General features: G+C 40.7%; 1 protein-coding gene across 1 annotated transcript in view; it reads right to left on the bottom strand.

Moving 5' to 3' along the window:
- Nucleotides 1-20718, bottom strand: part of col4a6 (collagen, type IV, alpha 6) — a 169921-nt gene that overhangs the window by 59292 nt on the left and 89911 nt on the right. The window contains exon 4 of the mRNA XM_034677072.1: nt 7840-7917. Coding sequence (XP_034532963.1) covers nt 7840-7917 — 78 coding nt within the window. The remainder of the gene's footprint in view (nt 1-7839; nt 7918-20718) is intronic.

The raw sequence follows: 20718 nt of genomic DNA on the forward strand, positions 1-20718 counted from the left end.
GTTTTAGTCTACATTAAAAACCCACTTATTTAGGAAAGCTTTTAGTTGATAGTTGTAGAACTTTTAATGATTTTTAAGGATCATGTAACCTCTGTAACTTTCATGTTACCTGTCGGTTTTATCTTTCTTTCTGGATGTCTTGTCATTGTGAAGCACTTTGTGACTGTTGTCTGTGAAAAGCACTATATAAATAAAGTTTACTTACTTTACTTACTTAAGCTTTTAGCTTTAGCTTTAGTCTGTAACATACTTTAAAAAAACAATTCATTTAATCTTTATTTAACCAGATAAAAACCCATTGCGATCAAGACCTCTTTTAAAAGGGTGACCTTTAACTTTGCATTGCATGTGGACTTTATAGATCTACATGTTGCATGTGTACATTTTGAATTATGGTTAAACTGTACTCAGTAACTTTCCACTGCCAGTTCATCAATAACCTTTCCATAGTTAGTCTAAAAAAATATGTTTTCTAAGGTTGACTTTTTGGATCATTTGACTGATGAAGTTAGTGACTTTGGGCCACAGATGAGATAATGCAGCAGGAACTGTCTCAGTTGCATTGTCCCTCAGAGGATCTTCATGTAAACTGAGTGTAACAAGCTTCATTCGTGGACTGAAGATGTCATCACTCCAGAAACAAAACAACAGACCTGATTTTCAAACAGAGTTTACTCCAGCGTGACACAGAAAACATCGAGCTGATCCCTCGAGGAAGTCCTCTCTGTCTCTGTTTCTGATTGACACACATGGAGGTCTGGCAAATTAAATAAAGCACATCCTTCCTGACCCCTCTGCACACACACACACACACACACACACTCCTGCCATCCCTAACACTGCCCTCTGACCCCCGAGGCTTTACCCAATGTGAGCGGATGTTATTGGTCCTAATGGATCCAACATGACACAGATATTAAAGCCTTACACACACATGTGGACTCAAGTTTTAAAACACTGAGCTCTGTGTTTTCTCAAAGTCTCAGGGCTTTACGTTGAAGTAAAACTAAAAACCCCTTTGGCTAATGATAATGAAAACCACCCGAACCGACACACAGCGTCTGGATCCAGTCTGTTTGTGTTGGGGTCAGACTTTATGATCACCACAGGGGCGGAGTCTCACTCAGGAGACATGTCAGTCTTTGTATCTGAGACATGTTTGTTCCCTCAGTTATCACCGGATGTTTGTTTCCTCATTCAGAGGAAACATCACCTCATATCTTCATGTCCCAGCATGCCTTGCTCTGTTCTCTTGAATCAGTAATAATATGGTTTCAATGCCAGCTGTGCCCTCCAGAGTTGTTGGCACACTTGTTGGTAAATTTGAGGGATGAACCCGTGGTGTAAATAACACCAAGAACTTTGCATTGTTCAAGGTTTTTTCCAGGACTCGATCGAGTTCCCAGGAACACAAATGGGTTTGTTGTTGTTGTTTTGGCCTTTTTGAAAAACATGAATACTCTTATTGTATTGCCGTTGTCGCCAACAACTAGATGAGACGATTGACACGTGCTTAGCTTAGCATAAAGCCTTGAACAAGCAGGTATCCACTTCTCAGAGCGAACAAATACTCTGGCACATAAACCTACATTTATTTCAAGATCTTAAACAATGTTTACAAGTTAGTTTTACATATAGATGTGTAACCTCTGTCCAGAACCAGGCTAGCTGTTTCCATTCATTTCAAGCCTCTATGCTAAGCTATGCTAACCGTCTTCTTGGGACTCTTGCTGTAATTAAAGTATCAATCTTGTCGTCTAAGTCTGAGAACAAAATCAAGTAAGCAAAGGTCACAGAGTATGATCCTTCAGTGACAGTTACCGGGATACTGAAGCAACAGTTTGAGGAATTTGCAACAAATTCTTGACCTTTAGTTTCCAACAGTGATAAACCAAATTTGACACCTTAATAATATCAAGGATTGAAAACAGATAACTGGTTTTCTTTTATGTTATGTTAGTGAAATTTAAATATTGCCAGAAAATCAACATTTAAGAGAATAAAGTTGTTTGGAGCTGGACCCAAACTTCCAATCCATTAACTCCTCAATAAAACAAACATAAAGTCACATTTTAATTTCAAAGCTGACATAACTACCTTGATCTGAATACCCAAAACAAAACAAGATTAAAAATGGCCGCCGCTTTAGTTCAGACAAGTGAAAAGCTGATAGCTGGTTGTCAGCTGAGTGTGACTTTTAAAGAGGACGCTAAGTCCTGACTTTTCTTTACGCCTCTTTTTGGATTTCTTCTTGGAATTTTTTGTATTTCTATTTGTATTTTATCGTATTTCTTTTTTGATTTTCTTTTAATTTTCTTTTAATTTTTATTTATTTAAGGATTTCTTTTTTTGATTTCTTTTTGAATTTATTCTGGATTTCTTTTTTATTTATTTATTTCGTTTTCGATCTATTTTTGGATTTCTTTTTGAATTTCTTTATTTACTTTGTCAAAGTTTTATAATCTATTTTGACGTCATAAAAACTTATTTTAATTTATTTTTAAATGTATCGTCAGATTTCTTTTTTTTTTTATTTCTTTTAATTCATTTTTAATTCTTTTGGATTTTTATTTATTTATTTATTTCGTTTTTTATCCATTTTTGGATTTCTTCAAGGACTTCTTTTTGAAAATTCTTCTTAATTCATTTTTAATTATTTTGGATTTATTTTAAATTTATGTATTTTCTTTTTGTATTCCTTTTTTTGACTTTGCAAAAGTCTTATAATCTATTTTGACATCACAAAATCTTAGATTTGACACTATTGTGTGTGGTAAAGCTTTTTTTTTTAAATGTATTTTAAAATTTATTCTTGGATTTCTTTTTTTTTTTTACTTTGCTGACATCTTATAATCTATTTTGAAGTCCCAAAAACTTAGATTTGACACCTTTATGAATGGCCAAGCTTATACTACACTTTCCCCCTCCCTGAAAGCTGCTGTAACTCAGTAAACATGAATTAATGCACATAACTGTAGAGGTTTCATTTGCATTAACTTCAACAGAGTTTCTCTTCATAGTCCAACTATGTACAGAAACACCAAAATTACTTTCCCATTTTTTATGTATTGACTTATAACTTTGCCTGGACTTATACACACACTAATCTTCATCTTGTTTGATTTTTTATCTCAGTAAACGTACATCCCCTCCAGTAGTCCTACTTCTTCTTTAGTCAAATATGAGCACAGAGCGGTAATTGCACTTCCATGATCTGATCTGTATCTGACCTCTGATTGATTTGTTAAACAGATGAACTTCTGATAATCTCCGCTCCTCATATATGGATGACCCCGTGTTCTGACAGGCGGCTGCAAATCAACAGAAAGTTCTCCCCCTCAGGCGTCAACAGAGCATCCCTGAACTGAAGAGTGACAACATTTACTCTCCGTCAGTCTCACTGTCAGACCTCGGCCCTGTTTGATTCCTCTCATCATTACCCACGCTGTTGTTTCTGAGTCTTCCAGGCGCAGCAGCTCCTGCATTACATAACAAACGACATTTATGGACGAGGAACATCCTCTCATAATCTTATAGGAGAAACTGAGACAAGAGTTTGAATCGGATCCAAAACACACTAAACCTGTGTTGAGACAATTACAGGGGAATATCAGCTCATAAAGGGATGTCTCATGTGATATGATTTTCCATCTTCTGTCTGAGGATGACGCAGTGACGCTTTAATAATCAAAAACTATGTGTCTGATTACGGTTTAAGGTAACACAGCTGCTCATGCAGAAAACTGAACTTTCAGGAGGAACAATAACAAAAAATGATGACGAATGCATCTTTATGTTTTGCAATCTAAGATGTGTGTGATCAGGTTGTCCTCACATCAATTTTCCTTCTGAGAGTTCATCACCTGTGTTTTGGGGGTTCGACCAATCAGAATCAAGTATTTAATGCATATTAAAAATATATTTTTACCCTCTGCTTTCTTGATTAAATCTTAAACATGAATTTCTCTGTATCACATCATACAGCTCTATTCATTCTGCTGGATCCAGCCTTCCTTCCCTGCAGAGCAAACTGACCTAACCCCGTCTCCACCTGTGCACCTGAGGTCTGTTAACACCCATGAAGAAGAGCACGCCTCACCTCTCTGACCTCCGAGCACAAAAGTAAAACTGAAAAGAGACAAATAAGCACCTTAGCGCCTTAAACGTCTGCCAACAATAACATAAAGCAGCTAACACAGCCTGTGTGTGTGTGTCATTTAGCCTGAGCGCAGAGAGCTGTGTCATTTAGCCTGAGCGCAGAGAGCTGTGTCATTTAGCTGCAGGTACCTGGGTGTACTGTGGTCGTCCTCACTGTGTTATTTACTTAGACTGGTGTACAGTAGGGGGGCAGTAAGTGCAGGCTTCAGTGTCAGACAGTAATTGATGTTTGGATACAGGCTGACAGACCGAGCTACAGCGTGGAGCTTACAGTCAGACTGCTTTAACCAGAGGTCACACACACACACACACACACACACACACACACACACACACACACACAAACACACACACACACACACACACACACATTAAGTTATTTATATACCCAGTATATCATTAATCTCTTAACATAAAGTATTGTCAAGAGCCTTGCTGTGATGCAAAACTTGATACATTAATTTAAAATTAATTGTATATTAATAATTAATTTAATAATTTAATTAATTGAACAATAACAATAACTATAATAATAATAATACACATTTTTTTCCATTTATTTGTATTATTTTTAAATTGTTTGTTTCATGTTTTTATGTTTTCTTTTAATATTAATAGTTTATGCATCTGGATAGTCCTTTAAAATGTTAATTATGATGCATTGTTAAACCCTTTGTAATGTAGATGTAATGCTGATGCTTTATATATAATGGTTATTATTATTATATATTATATTAGAAACTTCTAAGTATGTTTTTTTAAAAGCTTTTTGAAATAATACTTCACATTTAGAAAAATATATCATGTGTTAGATTTATTCAAAGGAAACTGAACAGGAGAGGAAATCTCTTCACACAAAAACAGCATCTTTGGAGATTAAAACTCCTTTAAAGTCTCTTATATTGCACATTTTTCATCTTTAAAAGCAGAATTATCTTCATTTTTAACATTGTTTTAGGTTCAGTCACAGCTCCTAAAAATAAAATGAATCATTACTTGTACGAATATCATGCTCGCTGCCCTGGTGACGTGAACCAAACGATGGATACTGCCAGAAAGATACATTTTCTGGTGTTATTTGCTTGATTAATTAAAGTATATGTCAATAAATAGTTAGCTGGGACAATCACATTACTAATTTGAAATGCTCCAAGTCTTAAAAGTCTTCATAAATGTAGTTTTTCTTTAGTTCATTGAACTCCATTTTTAAATACCTCTACCAACTGCATTAAAACCACAAACTCATGCAAAGTCTACGTATTTGAATTTATATAAAGCTGTTACAATTTGGTTTAAAGTTGATGAACATTTCCTGAAGCAGCTTCTTTACAGTTATTTATGTTAATAATTGTAATCTAAAGATTGAAGGTCTTATGCAAAGTTTAAAGGCCAACTAGCCTAAATGCTAGCTAGCACCCAAGGGAAGTAGCAAGTGTTTGCAGACTTGGAGGCTACAGATTCAAGACTTCATTACTGAGGCCAAATTCTAAGACCCTTGTTTTTTGCAACTGACTAGAAATGTGGCCCCAGAATTGTGATCCTTCCTGAGGTAGGAAGTTCTGCCTTCACTTTCATTTTCCTAAGCTCTGGGCGATGCATAATAAAGTATTTATCTCCACCTAATCGCACCTGATGAAGAGCTTCTCTCATCTATTTTGGTGCTGAAGTGTCTGCGACTGCAAAATTCTTGTTGCTTCTTTATAATCATTCCAGGTATTTACAGCCTCCACCTGTCTGACCTCACGATGCAGGAGCGTTCACACCGGCTCGTTAATGTAGAGGAATTTAAACGACAGCAGCAACTTTTAAAACTCTCCTTTTTACTGTCCCTGTGATCACGTCTCTGCACACAGCTGACAGGAGGAGCTTATGTATCTGCGTGTAGTGAATTAAGATTCAGAACGTGGGGTCCTTCAAGTCCTCTAACAATCCATCAACACTTGTTTAGTTACCCCCGCTAACAGATGACAGTTAACTTCAGATTTCATTCTCCCAATGACGAGAAAATGAGTTCCCCGCCTGGAGTCTGTTTTTGTTTTCGTGGGCGTCTGATTGTTCGTTCCCCCGCTTGAATCACAACCACTCCACAGATAAGAACTGTTCAAACATGTAGAACACACACAAACACTGTTCCCACTGTGGTTCCTGTCACACAGCGATCACATGTGTGGGTGTAAAAGTGTGTAAAGACCACTGATGGAAAGATAACATTCAGAATCAAAGCCCCGCAGGTCATGGTTACTAAACGAAGGGAAGGAGATCTACGAGTTTCAGCAAATTAAAAAAAACCCTCAAGTGAAGTAGAAACACTTCTCACAGGGTTAAGTGTTTTTGTGGGATTGTGTTTTCGCCAAATGACGTTCATTTTGTTTGGATAAGTTCGCTACGATCACAAAGACGAGATAATCGAGCTGCTTGGTGCATTAAATATGAGTTTAGACATCTGCAAACAGGAAGCCTGCCATGATGAGGGATTCAACATGAAGATAACTCATGATTAAGAACATAATCTCCTTATTGTGTTTTCCTCTTAATTATGGTCCTATAAAAAAAACAGTGCTTATATTAACACAAGCTGGCAGCTTCCAAGATGTTTGAGAATATGAAGATAAATCAATCTTAAGATTTATTTTATTCCCTTTAATCAGGAACACTCTCGTCTCGGTTTAACCATTTATTGCCAATTGTTAATACAGTCATTCTTGGCACTATATGCTCTACTTAAGCCTGCTTTGGCTTTCCAGGGAGAGTGCATTGCAAAATCTCCTGCAACTGTAGAACAGACACTTAAGCCTCAGGTCCACAGGATGTGTGGCGTTACGTTACAGCTGCGACGCGCACTGTGCAGCCGATACGTTCCCATTCTAGTCGACGCTCTAGGGTCCACAGGGTGCGTCTCAGCTCCTTCTCGGGAGCGTGCCCCCGCGCTGCTCCGCCAGAGATACGCTTCAAGTCTATTTTCCACGGAGCCCACGACCAGCACGCGTTAATATGCACATAAAAGAACGACCTGGACAGGAAGTCAGGCACGAGGTTTACATGCAACATCTGCCAATTTCAAAATAAAACATCATACACGGACTCCTGACCGTTTAAAGATCGTATAGATCGTATAGAAATGAAATTTAACAGTCCTGCAGCATACTCAGTGACGATTAAAGCACAAAAGTAATGGAATACAGTCTAAATGAGCAGACATTCAACCACAGAAAGACTCTGTGACCTGTTGTTTGTATGTGGTTCTCTCTATGCTGGACCCAGCTGATCCTGCCTGCTCTGAGCTGGCGCTATGCTCCCAACACGCGTCCTGTGGACCAAGGCGCGAGCCCTCGGACGGAGCAAAGCCATGTCACAGCCGTAATGCGGCGCACACGCATCCTGTGGACTCCCCGGGTTAGGGAAGACGTGTTTAGATAGACCGCCTTGTGGTTAAAACAAGCTGTGATTGGTTGTGTGGATTGGAAACAACGATTCAAACTGCAGCCTTACTTCCGTGTCCTGCATGAGCTAACGCAAAGCTTCATTTTTCAAACACTTAAATCATCTCCTGCAACAAGCATGTGAAAGACAAACTGAAGTGTTGTTGTTGGGTTTTTTTTAAACTTGCAGAAATGTCCTCCCTGTTGGTTGTTTTTGGACCACTATATGGATGTAGCTTCAAAAAGAGGAGACTTGACTCACCCTGCCGCCTTTCTCCGGGTTGCACCTGCATCCACCGCTGCAGTCCAGACCGGCACATGGCTCGTCATCCTTCAGACCCTGGAGAAGTAAAAAGGAGAGGAAGGTTACAAACGGAGCAGAATAAAACACACTTTTCAAACATCAATCGATAGCTTGTAACGGGGTTTTTTCGTGGGAGGAGCTCCAGCGAAATGATACACAACAGAGTCGGACCCTCGACCAGTAAAAGGAGCATCACGTCCTTAAAGGTACGGCACCTTGGACGAATGCAAACAGCTTAATGTGCAAAATATCGACACAGCTTTTGTAGAGACACAGTTTCTGATTGAGCACAGATCCAGATTACCGACTCTGCTAATTGCCGATCTCTGAGATCAGGGTTGTTTACTCCAGCACTTAAGCACTTAAGTTACATGAACCTAGTTGTGGACTCTGTAAAGTACCCAGTCTTTTGCGCAATCATCGCCTCTCTTACACCCCTTCAACTCAGCGTCTCCATGCACCATTTGTAGTCCGTAAACTCCAAGTGAACTACAGATTAACCTCTGTGTGTTCAGGGTGGCATTCCTGAGATGTCTTCCAAACATCATGCCGTGTTTTTCCACCTTAAAGCGGCACACGGAGCTTTTATAAGCTGACATATGAGTGGCATAAGCTCACATATATGAGGCTCCTCTGACTCTGAATGACACCTATTCAGCTGCACAGCGGGACATGATGGACCACATGTCTTCCATCTCCTGTATATGTGTGTGTTTTTCCTGTTTGATGCAGCGTGTGAATCAAAAACTATATGATACGTGTTTTCGGATTTGACCTGTGGCCTCCGTGTGAATTCAGGAGCCGGTGTCTCATATGAGTCCACGGTTAATGGGGTCTCTTTGAGGTCAAACTCCAGGGTCAAGGTTGGCATTTCGATGTGATTAGTGGATGAAAGGGTGACGGCGGGGGTGGAGAGACGGGGACAGGAGGGGAGGAGGGACAAAAAAAAAAAAGGGTGTTGACTGGGGTGTGATGAAGGTTCAGAGGACAGGGGGGTGGACGAGGTGAGAGTATGCAGGGAGTATTAGTTCATACGACCACAGCCTGTGAGTGTTCATATCCACAATAATCGAGGTCAAGGACCCTTCAGGACCCCTGTAAGTCTGCTGGTCTAGTCTGGGTCTGAGTCTGTTGCAATAAAAGCCTGGGAAAGACTGAAGTGTCGCCGCGTGAAGGCGTCTGAGAAATATTCAGGGGTCAACAAGACGGTGACATTTCACCCCATAATACGGGTTGGCTTCTTTATTAACTCATGTTTGTAATTTTTAGACAACTTTCAAGCTGATGAATGAGGATTTAAAAATTCCAGGGCGTGCACAAAATGTCAGAGTTCAATATTGAATCAAAAATATCACTTCAAAAACTTTGTGTTGGTTTAAGTAGTGATTACTTTGCTAGTTTTGAAGTTGCACAAAGCAGATTTAAAAGACTGTCAAGCATTAATATTCAACATATATTAATAACATTTATTAACCCCTTCATTTGACACTGACCATACATACTCGATCAGCTAGAGCTATCAGCGTTAACTTATTAAGCAGGATGTTTTTACAGTAAGAATTGAACATGTTCTGTTTTCAATCACAGGCTGTTTTGTCCCTTATGGCACACCATAGTTCAGCTGCTGCAGCTTCTTCCTGCTTCCTGCTGCTGCCATAATGGACTATGATGACCACTGCTTTTGGATGGCACATTTAATATTAAAAAAAACACTCCCAGACAAATACAAAGTAATATCTAAATGGAATTAAAAATATACCTGAAGTACCTTAACAAGCTCAGCATAAAGGGGAAGCTAATCAGACCTGATGTCAATGTGTACCAGCTTCACAAAACATAGAGCATTTTTCTGGAGTGTGAGAAACACCACAGACCCGTGGACTCCAGCGCTTGTTAAGTCCTCAGGTTGGCATGCATTGCTTCACGTTGTGAACTTAGAAAATGCAGTGAAATGAAATGTAATTAAATCTTAAAAACACATTTAAAAATGCTCTTAATCGCACTAAAACCAAGTGAAATTCAGTAACTAAGCTTGCTAAAAAAAATCATCATATCATATTAACATTAAAGTATGACACAGATGTTATAATCCTGTTTATTTTAAATGTTTTATATTGATTTTAATGTTGTTTTATTATTTTATTTATTTGAACTATTTGTTTTTTTATTATTTATCTACTCAAATTAATTGATATTTTTTAATGCATTTATTTTATCTTCAACTTATATTCTTACGCTTTTTGTGTATTTATTTTAACTGTTTATATACTTATTATTTTGTTGATTTAACTCATTTTAACTTGTGTTTTATTGTCGGTGGTGTGCATTAGTTTCCACTAAAAGATCCATTCTTAATTTTGGTTAAGAAGTAGTAAGTTTTCAGTCGCTGTAAAGCACTTTGAATTGCCTTTGATTTGTATGAAATGTGCTTTATAAATAAAGCTTGATTTGTTGTATTTATTCTAAAGTTTATATATTAGCACACCTGAGTGGTAATGTGTACACCTTATTTCTTAGAGGACTTATAACCAAGATGTGTTTTAGGCCCCATAAAAGAAAATGCGCTACATTAAAATTCAAAGAAAGCTCATAGCAGCAAAATTTAATCTCAACACTAGTCTGACAAGGCAATTAGCCAATCACAGTTTAGGATTTTGGGGTGTAACCATTAGATTTGATGGGGGGTCCATGCCAACCTGCAAGACACGCCACTTTGGCGATGCATTATAAAGTAGAACAAATAAACTGTTAGCGTATTAGCAACTTGTACAGCTGACATTTTACCATCGTTAGGGAGACATTAAGAATTCTAACGATGAATCTCATTATGGAAAAATGCTAAAAACGTGTAAAAAGAAAAGAGGGGGAGGTGATACAACCATAGAAGAAGACACACAAAGGATTTCTACTGCCAACTACTACTACTACTACTCGTACTACTGCCACCTGTCTGTCACAACTAAATCAATTACAACCATGAAAGCTGCAGACAAAAAAAACTTAGTAAAGAGGGAAAAACACACAACAAGGAGAGAGCTAGCTTGGCACAACTCAGAGAGAGGAGAGAGGAGAGAGAGAGAGAGAGAAGGAGGGGAAAGGTCAGTGGTGCTGGTCCTGCTTTCTTCCCTCTGATCTCCTCAACTCCTCTAATCACACTGACAGAAGGAGGGCAAGAGAGGGAGAAAGTGAACAGGGAAACCAGGGAAATTTGGGCTAATGGAGGGAGCAAGGAAGGGGAAAACAGAGGGATTGGAAAGGGGGTAAAAGAAACGGAGGGAGGCGAAAAGGAGAAAGAGGCTTACATGAAAAGTTTGGCAGAGAAACTGGGCAAGACGGAGATTAAAATAGAAGCTGAAGAAGTTATAAGGAGCGGTGGAAGATCCTCCAAATTGAGTCTTAAAAGGAGAACAAGGGAGGAGGATTGAAATGCACAAACGTTTACTCCAATATGATGACATTAGCTCTCTTAGCGCTCTAAAATATCATGTTACCCTCATTCTCTTGCTTTATTGTCCTCCTTTTGTGAGGTACGCATAGTTTCTGGAGTATTATCCAAGCAGAGCAAGCTGCCTGGGATTGTGGGATCCATTGTTCGGGGATATAATCCAGCCTCTACCTGAGCAGGGCGGAGATGAACTTGGGCACTGATCCTCCTTCAGTCCGTCCCGTCCACACCCAGACTTAAAAGTGAATGATGATATGAGCAAACAGATGCTAAGCCAGGGCCCGAGGGGGGGGGGGGACATTCAACCTTGCACAAAAGGTAGCGGTGTACCTCCTCACACAATACAGGATCCTTAAAAGGTAAATAAAGACATAAGGAGCGGGACACGTGAGGGGAATCTGGAAGTGCAGACACCGGTGATGCGTCATGAGAGTGCAGAGTTGTGCTTCTGGGCTTGTGAGCAACCTTTTTCCAAATCCTAAAGATTAAAATTAACACTTAGATTAACCTACAAAAGAACTAATAATGTCCTCACTTGCCACACTGCTCCTCTTTCGTCTAGTCTTACAAAAGGTCCTCACGTAGATAGAAGACAAGGACACTCAAACACAGCGGTACAGTTTCCAAAAGACACAATGAGAGTTACTTTATCATCTTGTTACATCCTGAAAAAGAACTTGAGTTATATCCTCACTTTCCACAGAGGTCCCCCTTGTAATTCTAACCCTGGTCCTCACAAAGATACAAAAACAAGAACACACAAAATCAGGCCGACACTTTCCAGTACAGAACAAAGACATACAGGATTTGGTAAACGTTGAGAGACACTTGATCATCTCAACATTGCCTACAACAGATCTTGAATAATACCCTGACTTGGCACAATAGTCCCCATTTGTACAATTGTGAACCATTGTCCCCAATAGATAGAAAAACAAGAACACTCAAGCTCAGCGCTACACTTTCCCGAAGATAACAAAGACGTATGATAACTATGAGCTGAAAAACTGGTTTTATAAAACAAGAGCCTCTTGATTGTACCATTAGAATCTACGACAAAACTTTAATTATGTCCTTACTTGGCAGAACAGTCCACATTTGTACGGTCTGACACTTGTCCTTACAAAGATAGAAAAACAAGAATACTCAAACACAGATCTACATTTTTAAAAAGACACATTGCGACACTTTAACATCTCGTTACAACCTAAAAAAGAACTTGAGTAATATCCTCACTTTCCACAGAGGTCCTCAATTAGATACAAAATCAAGAACACTCAAACACAACAGTACACTTTCTCTAAGACGACAAAGACATATGATAACTACGAGCTGAAAACCTGGTTTTATAATACAAGAGCCTCTTGGTCATCCTATCTCAACCTAGGCTGTTTTTGAAATGGCCTGCTACATACTACCTACAAATTTAATAGGTAGAGCAGTAGGTATTGCCTACTACATGCTGCGTTTGAATTTAGTCTGTAGTATGACTGCTCTGTTGGATCTGTTTTGCAGTATGCCGAGCCAGACGTTGCTGGATTTCCGGTGAAGCCGATAGAGAAACTGCTTCTTTAGCATCACTAATGATTTAAAAAGTTAAGAAGTGGTTTATATGTAATTCAATAGTTGTCACAGCACCTAAAAATTGAGTTCCCCCGTCAAAAAAGAAGAAAAAAGAAAAAGCGGAGCGAGCGCTGTGCATTGTGGGAAACAGTACGCGGTCAAATCAGTACATACTGCCAGTATAGTAGGCAGTTTGGAAAACAGCCATACAATAGAACTTTAACAATGTCCTCACTGTGCACAATGGTCCCCAATTTTTACAGTCTGACCCTGGTCCTAACATAGATAGAAAAACAAGAACACAGAAACACTTCCTGTATGCGTCTGTGTGTGTTTGTGAGTATATGTGCGTGAATAGAAATCAAAAAAGGTGTCAAGAGATTAGTGATTGAAAGAGGTAACTTCTGTTGTCGTCATCACAATAACGCTAGGAGATTTTTGTGCAGGAGTTAGCTTCAAAAAGTTTAACTTAATCTTCGTCTTTGTCTCTTCGAAATGAAAGAAAAATAGGGGCACAGGTGCATCAGGTGGACTCAGATTCATTGGTTGTGCTTATGGTCAGCTTTGGTGGCCATGTTCCTGTCACGGTATCGCCCTGTGACGTCGACAGGCAAGAAAAAAGTTGTCAATGTCAAACATGAATCGTAAGTTGAAATTGGGGGGAACAAACCACTAAATTTATCCCTGTAGCATCTGTCTTGATCTCCACCAAATGCAGACTTTTAACAAAGCCACCTGACTTCTTTCTTTCCGATGATCCTGTCTTTGTCCTGGTGCGACAGAGACAAAGCCGACCCCTCAGTACTTCAAAAACAGAGATCAAATGACTGCAGTGTTTATTAGAAACCAGCCTCCTGCCTCACACTGTACCTGAGAAGAGAAGATGTTTGTTACCTGGGTGCACGTACACCTCAAGTACAAGAATGTTTCACTCAAGGAATGCAAATCTACACAGGACGAAACATGCACCCCTAAATGTTAAACCACCCCAGACAAAAGCGCCCAGCTCATTTGCATACATGTATTGACATAACGTGATCCAGCGGGCACGTTTCCAGTCGTCTGCATGAATTCAACACTGACTTCATTCTTTCTCCCGTTCTGTCATCCCGGCATTACCCAGCTATGCGTCTCTAAGCTTCAGCTAATGTACCCTAATCAATCTCTGCTGTTTACTCATACTTTACTGTCCAAACACTTTCCTGTAAGTGCGTCTAACTGGGGATTTTAAAAGCCGTGTATAATACCCGGCTGCTGTGCATACACCTGAGAGTGGCAGCTAGCGGGTAACAGCTGACGTCTGGACTTGCCTGTTCATTCCTAGAGGGTCTGCTGATGTTATCCGGATGAAGGTTGAGTCTAGTGTTACCCAGAGAGACAGCAGCCAGTGCGTGATGTGACGGGACAGACAGTTTATTCTCCACCAGACGTGAGATAAAGGGTAAAGAGGTAAAGGTAAAGAATTCCTCACTGTAAAGACGATGGTGGTGTTGTGCTCGAAGGTCACAGAGATACTGAAGAGATGAGGGATCATCAGTTTGGAATATCTACAACAATACCTTAAAGATGTCCCTGAGAACTGAGAGTTTAGATCTTGACGAATTGACCAAGCAGGAGCTCCTCACCCAAAAAGGAAAACTGGGGCTTTACCATGAGCCAGACCTGGGAGGTCGGTTCACTGGCAAGGACACAGGGTCTAGGTCTTGACTCACTAGGCTCTGCAGGGAACTACCACAGATAGACACTGGGGTGTGCTTCATTTTGAGCCCAGTGGCAGATGAAGGAAGTCTTAGAGACTTCTAACACATGGCCAACCCTGATGGACATGCTACTGGGTGCTGAAGTCCAGGGTCTTGCTCAAGGACACTCTGACATGCACCCACTTTACCACTGAGCCACAGCCTTTCCAACAAAGTCTTAAGTTGTGTTTATCCACCAAATAACAGGAGGACCTTGTTCAGGTGGCTTCCTAGAAAGGTGCCACCTGTGGACTCCATAGATCTGCTGTAGGGCTTCAACACCTGCATGGGCAACAATGGAAATTGGAGCTTTACCAGTGGCAAGGATACGGTACCCAGGTCTTGACTCACTGGGCTCGGCAGGGAATCACCAAAAGAATTTGCACAGATACACACTGGGGTGCGCTTCATCTCAATCCCAGTGGCAGTGAAGGAAGTCCAAGAGACTTCTCACACATGGCCATACCCTGATGGTCATGCCGCTGGGTGCTGAAGTCCAGGGTCTTGCCCAAGGACACTCTGACATGCACCCAGAGGCGGAGGACCTCGTTCTCTTGGAGTCCCAAGGGCTTCCTAGAAAGGTGCCACCCGTGGACTCCATAGCTCTGCTGTAGGACTTCAACACCTGCATGGGCAACAATGGAAGGGGGGACCTAGTTTGCTCTGATCAGTAAATTCTGGGATTTGAAAAGCTGAAACAACACAGCATCAATCTTCTTAAGATTGTGTTCAACTCAGCCTGCAAGTCTTACAGTGACCCTTCATACTTTCCGTACTTTGAGCCGTACGGATTAGTCCCTGTAATCCACCGCCTGTCAGTCAGCAGTCCCCCTGGTGACAACCAATGAGAGATCAGAGTTTCCTCACATACCTGCTCACTAAAATGACATCGCACAATGCAAAGCGATGAGCAGTATGATTACTCTGAGGAGAAGCAGCTGTCACTTTGTAGCAACAGAGCTGACGGACTGACAGTGATCTGGATCCCAGAACCCCGGAGGACTCTCTTTACATTTTACCCTCACCCTCACCTGACGCTGAGGAATGACTTATAACGTCTTGAATAAGACTAATGGGGTTTTTACCTGCTTCTGCAAATACAGAAGGACAAAGGGCAAGAAAAAAGGTGGAGATAAGAGGGGGAGGAAAGAGTCCCCCTTCCCTTATCATCACATCTCTTCCTTGTTTAGTCTTCCCTTCGTTCTTTTAAAACTCTTACCTTTCCCTTCCATTAAATCTTTCCACATCTCTCTCTCACCCTTTGTTCCCTTTCCCTGCATCCTATCTTTCCACTCCCCGTCCCTCTTCTTCCTCTCTCCTCTGGTGCATCTGTGACCCTGACATCCACCGCAGGAGACTAACCAGCTGTGTTTGGGCCTCCAGCGCTCCTCGGTTTACTCCTGTTTATCCCGCGCTGCGTGTGCGAGCGGTATGGACGTATATAAGCACACGTGCAAGCTTTGTGTGCTTGTACACAAAACTCACATGCATATTCTGGGAGTGCATCCTATCAAATGGGCCACCCAGCTTGAGCCCGGGTCGTCTAAGACTTGGCCAGACAGCGGAAATTTGCAAACGCTGAAAGGGACCCAAACAGGACGTCGCACACAGCCGGCTGACATGGCGACCAGATGCAGAATGTAAATAAAGCAAAGGTCTGTTGGTGAGTGGAGGCAGAAGGCTTATCAGGAGGGAGATTGTTGAGGAAATCAAAGACAATTCACTTTTAAGACTCAAGACATCTTCAAGAAGCCACAAAGATTTAAAAAGATGAAAGACAAGATTTCATATTCTAGTTCTGGGGTTCCCCAACATTTCAGCCTGTGACCCCCAAAACATCGGTGCCAAAGACTCACGACTCCCACTGTCCCTCAAAGTGATTTAATGTGGCTTCATTTAGCTGGTCTGCAGAAAATGACCCTACCTATATGAGCATGGGTCTGTGTTTCCTGTGCCGTTATGAATTAAGCTGCTGCTACTGATGCATTTGATAATTAACTGTTCACTAAGTGTTCACTAGAAAGGTGCTTGGTCTCCTTTAAATGGTATCACAAGACTGAGGTGATGGGCTGCAGCTGTGATGTGATGAGGACACCAACTGGGGTAACTACAATGAGACAGATAGACCCAAGAACTTTGGAGAAGTCTGTATCTTTAAAACATAGCCCAACCAAATAAAAACAAGAAACTTTAACTCAACCATTCACTGCCACAGCGTCCAGAACAACCGGCGTGCAAGTGAGCTGACCCAGTCTTTTAACCTGTCCCTTCTCTCCAATCTCTAGTCCCTGTATCTATGGTTCACTCTTCAGGTTAGTCATACCTCTACCTCAGAGCAGTTTGGTGATTTTCTTCAACCATGCATACTTTCTGAAACTGTTGCAAATTATGGAGCTACATTTCAACTGATTTTAAAGTGGCTTCCATTGACTTCCATGAATTAGAAAAATCGACCCCACTTAGGACCCTTTGTGACTCCTGGACACACCCACGACTGTTACTGGCTTACATCTTTGAGCTCTTCCCCAGTCTGGTCAGAACTGAAGAAGCCTTTTGGAGGAGAGGTGAAAACGTCTTCAAGAATTTCTACAAGTCCAGTTGCCTTACAGATCAAGCTTTGGATTACCATGACCTGGATGACTGAGAACCTTCACAGACAAAAATCGATAATCCAACTTTTGAGGCCTAATCCCCAAAAATCTGACTTGAAATCTGATGACTTTGGACTTTTATTTTACAAGGCAATGCACAGCAGACACATTGCTATTTATAAAATTATATCAGGAGGCAACAATGTGTGAAACTGACTCAATACTTAAACATTATCAGAGTCTAAAATTCAACAAATCTTGCTAAGAAAATCAATGGAAGCCAATAAGAGTCTGAAAAGTTGGACAAAAAGTAAAAGTATATATACAGATGATATAAATGAAGATATAAATGTGTACTCAGTTTGTAGCTAAGAGGTTATAACACTCAGACACAGTGATATGGTTCTGTTTGTATTGACAGTCATAGACTTAGATCCAATTGTATTTTGGGACTCTGTGCAAGACAAAGCAAACATTACACCTCTGCATTTCTCCACCTTAAATCCAGTTAAGACTGAGTTAATGTTGTGAAAGGTTTTAAAGTCATCTACTGTAAAATCCAAACATGCCTCGTAATGTGCCTTTCCTGGCAGAGGCAGAGTAAACCCGGATTAGGAGAGAGCTGGAGTCCTCCAAAAGAGCTGCACAGAGGACTTGACAGAGCTGCAGAAACAACACGCTCTGACTTCAAACGCAGGATAACTAACACAGACAAATTGATACGTTGGACTTTAATCCAAGCAAATTGACAGAAAAATTAAAGTGACAATGAAGAATGGGACTGCGGAGGATAAAAATCCTTTCATGTGATTTACAGAGTCATAAAAATATGACGCCTGAAGGGGAATGAAAGTTTCACAGCAGCTACAGGAGCTTCTGGATCAAACCCTAACTGGCACATGAAAAACAAACATGATCTGTGAACTTTCTCGCCTTGTTTCTATCTATAGGTGTTTGATAACTTTCCAAGTTATATTTGCCAGCGTCGAAACTTATCACTCAATTAATGCAAATCCTCACCAGCCAATGAGAATCTAACGTCTCTGATACAAGTGTGAGGCAAGAATGTGGTTAACTGGCTCCCTGACAGCTGAGATAATATGATATTAAAGTTGTGATAGCTTTAAAAGAAGAGTGTCTGACACAACATGCCCTGTGTGCAGAATAAACCTATTAAATATAACTTAAAAAATAGTTTATGACTAGGGGTGGGAATTGATAAGATTTTATCAATGTCAATGCCATTGTCGATTCTAGTGATCAATCCAATTCCTTATTAATTCTCCTAACGATTCCTGAGTATTTTTTTGAGGGGAAAAAAGTAGTTCTACACAGTCTTCCGCACCAAAAGGAACCATTTTATTTGTTCCAAAATTATGTCTGCACAAGACTGAACATGAATATATTCAACTTGAACATACTGAACAATAGGTTGACCTCATTCTTGGCTCTGTGAGTCCGGGCGTGGATCCTGGAGCCTGGAGGAAAAGACTTTGAATTTGGAGAGGAAAAACGCTTTTCCTCCAGGGGTCATTGCGGAGGTTTTGTACCCGCTCTTGGTGCCTCATTTTCGGCCGCGTGAGTCCGGACGTTGACCTTCGAGTCTGGAGGAAAAAACTTTGAATTTCCTCGTGCTTGAAGGAGTTCTGCGTCACAGAGTGTGTGACGTAATGCAATGTACCGTGAAATTAATCTTTAAGATGAATCGATAACATTTGAGGTGCACAATTTCGATGGAACTGATCAATTGGAACCGGTTCTATGTCGGATCCAGTTCACGATTCCCACCCCTAGTTATGATGCATTGAAGCCAAACCTTTACCTCCTGCAACATCTAAGTGATGCACAAAAATCCAACAATGGGATGTACAGCATTCTGAATGTGACCACTCTGCATCAAGAGTCATTTCTTATGGTATTTCAAGTTAACTCAAAACCTTCTAGACTTCAACCAGAAGTCCAGAAATCACCAAAAGTGACTTGGGAGATAAAAAAGAGATGAAGTTTGACGTTAACTTCCAAGGAGGACTGAAGGCTGGTGGTGCCAGCTCTGCAAATGTTAGACACACTCTGCAAACCAATTTGACATCGTTTGCCAGCAGACTCTGTGATCCTGTAAATACATTGGACCGTTTTCTGAGTGTTTTCTTATCTTTACATAGTCTGAATTTAAATGACAAGGAAATTAGTCTCTTCAGAACATCCCTTGTTGCTGCCAAAGACATGCAGGGAAGTTTAAACTAAGATTCAAACACTAAAACATGAAGGAGTAGAAGTAGAAAGTAGCATAGAGCCATGAATTTAACAGCACAAAGTACATCTGTACCAAACGTACATTTTTACTGCTTGTAATAAATTAAATCAAATTTGTACTTGCTTGCACGCATGCAAAAACTTGCATGCACACACACACACGTCTATCTTTCCTCTGGCGAAGTATTCTGCAGTCGTGATGGAACAGAAACATTGCTATTACACAGGATTAGGACTCTACCTGCCCGGCCATGTTGGCTCTCTGTCTTTCTCTCTCTTACCTCTTTTTTTCCTTCATGAACATAATTAGAGTCTTAAGGGGGGAAATTTAGCAATTTTATCATGTTTTTTAAGAACCAAATGAACCCAGGCGAGAATGGGCATGCTCGCAGAACAGGAGCTAAGTAGCATGTTTTTTTTCTAATACCACTTTGTGCCGGTTAATGTAGTATATCCTCAGGTACTGTTCCTGGTATTCAAGCCCTGCCCTGGTACTTAAGATTAGATGTTATCAGTTCAAGGTGGATTGATCTGCAATGACAGAATGTTCTGTGATACTTTCGTGATAACAGTGCCCCACCTTGCTTCTTTTAATTGGTACTCATACCACCTTTAAAGGTCATGGGTTTTTTTAATGATGTGGATCAGGAATTCAGGGAGCTTTTTCAAGACCATAACTGAAAATAGATACTCGGAAAAATCTCTGATATGTAGACTCCCCTATTCCACATCCGGTGCTTTCTAGTCATGACTCTAAGTGACATCTTGATGCAAAAGAAGTAGAAGAAGAAGAAGAAGAAGAGGAGGACAACATACTTTATCTCTACGGGAAACATGCTGCACACACATGCACAAACAGGATCCTGTGGACATGCACTAATGGAGCAGCTGGAGGTTCAGTGCCTTTGTCCAAGGGCACCTTGGTAGTGCCCAAGAGGTCAATGGACACCTCTCTAGTCTCCATACTCTGGTTCATACTAAACTGGCAACCCTCCAGTCCCCAAGCCAAGTCCCTACAGACTGAGAAACTTTAGCTCACATCACAGCAGCTTTACCTTGTAAAGAAAAGGAAATGAATAAAGCGCCTTTCAAGAAACCCAAGGTCGCTTCACTGGGTCAGGTAGGGGGTCTGGGGGGTAGGTGGGAATATCTAATGGGGAAAGGCCTTGAGGAAAAGGTGCGTTTTGACTGCTTTCTTAAAAGTGTCCAGGGTTGGGGTGCTGCAGATGTCAAGAGGGAGAGAGTT

The sequence above is a fragment of the Notolabrus celidotus genome, chromosome 23 (genome assembly GCF_009762535.1).
Source record: "Notolabrus celidotus isolate fNotCel1 chromosome 23, fNotCel1.pri, whole genome shotgun sequence".
Classification (NCBI taxonomy): domain Eukaryota; kingdom Metazoa; phylum Chordata; class Actinopteri; order Labriformes; family Labridae; genus Notolabrus; species Notolabrus celidotus.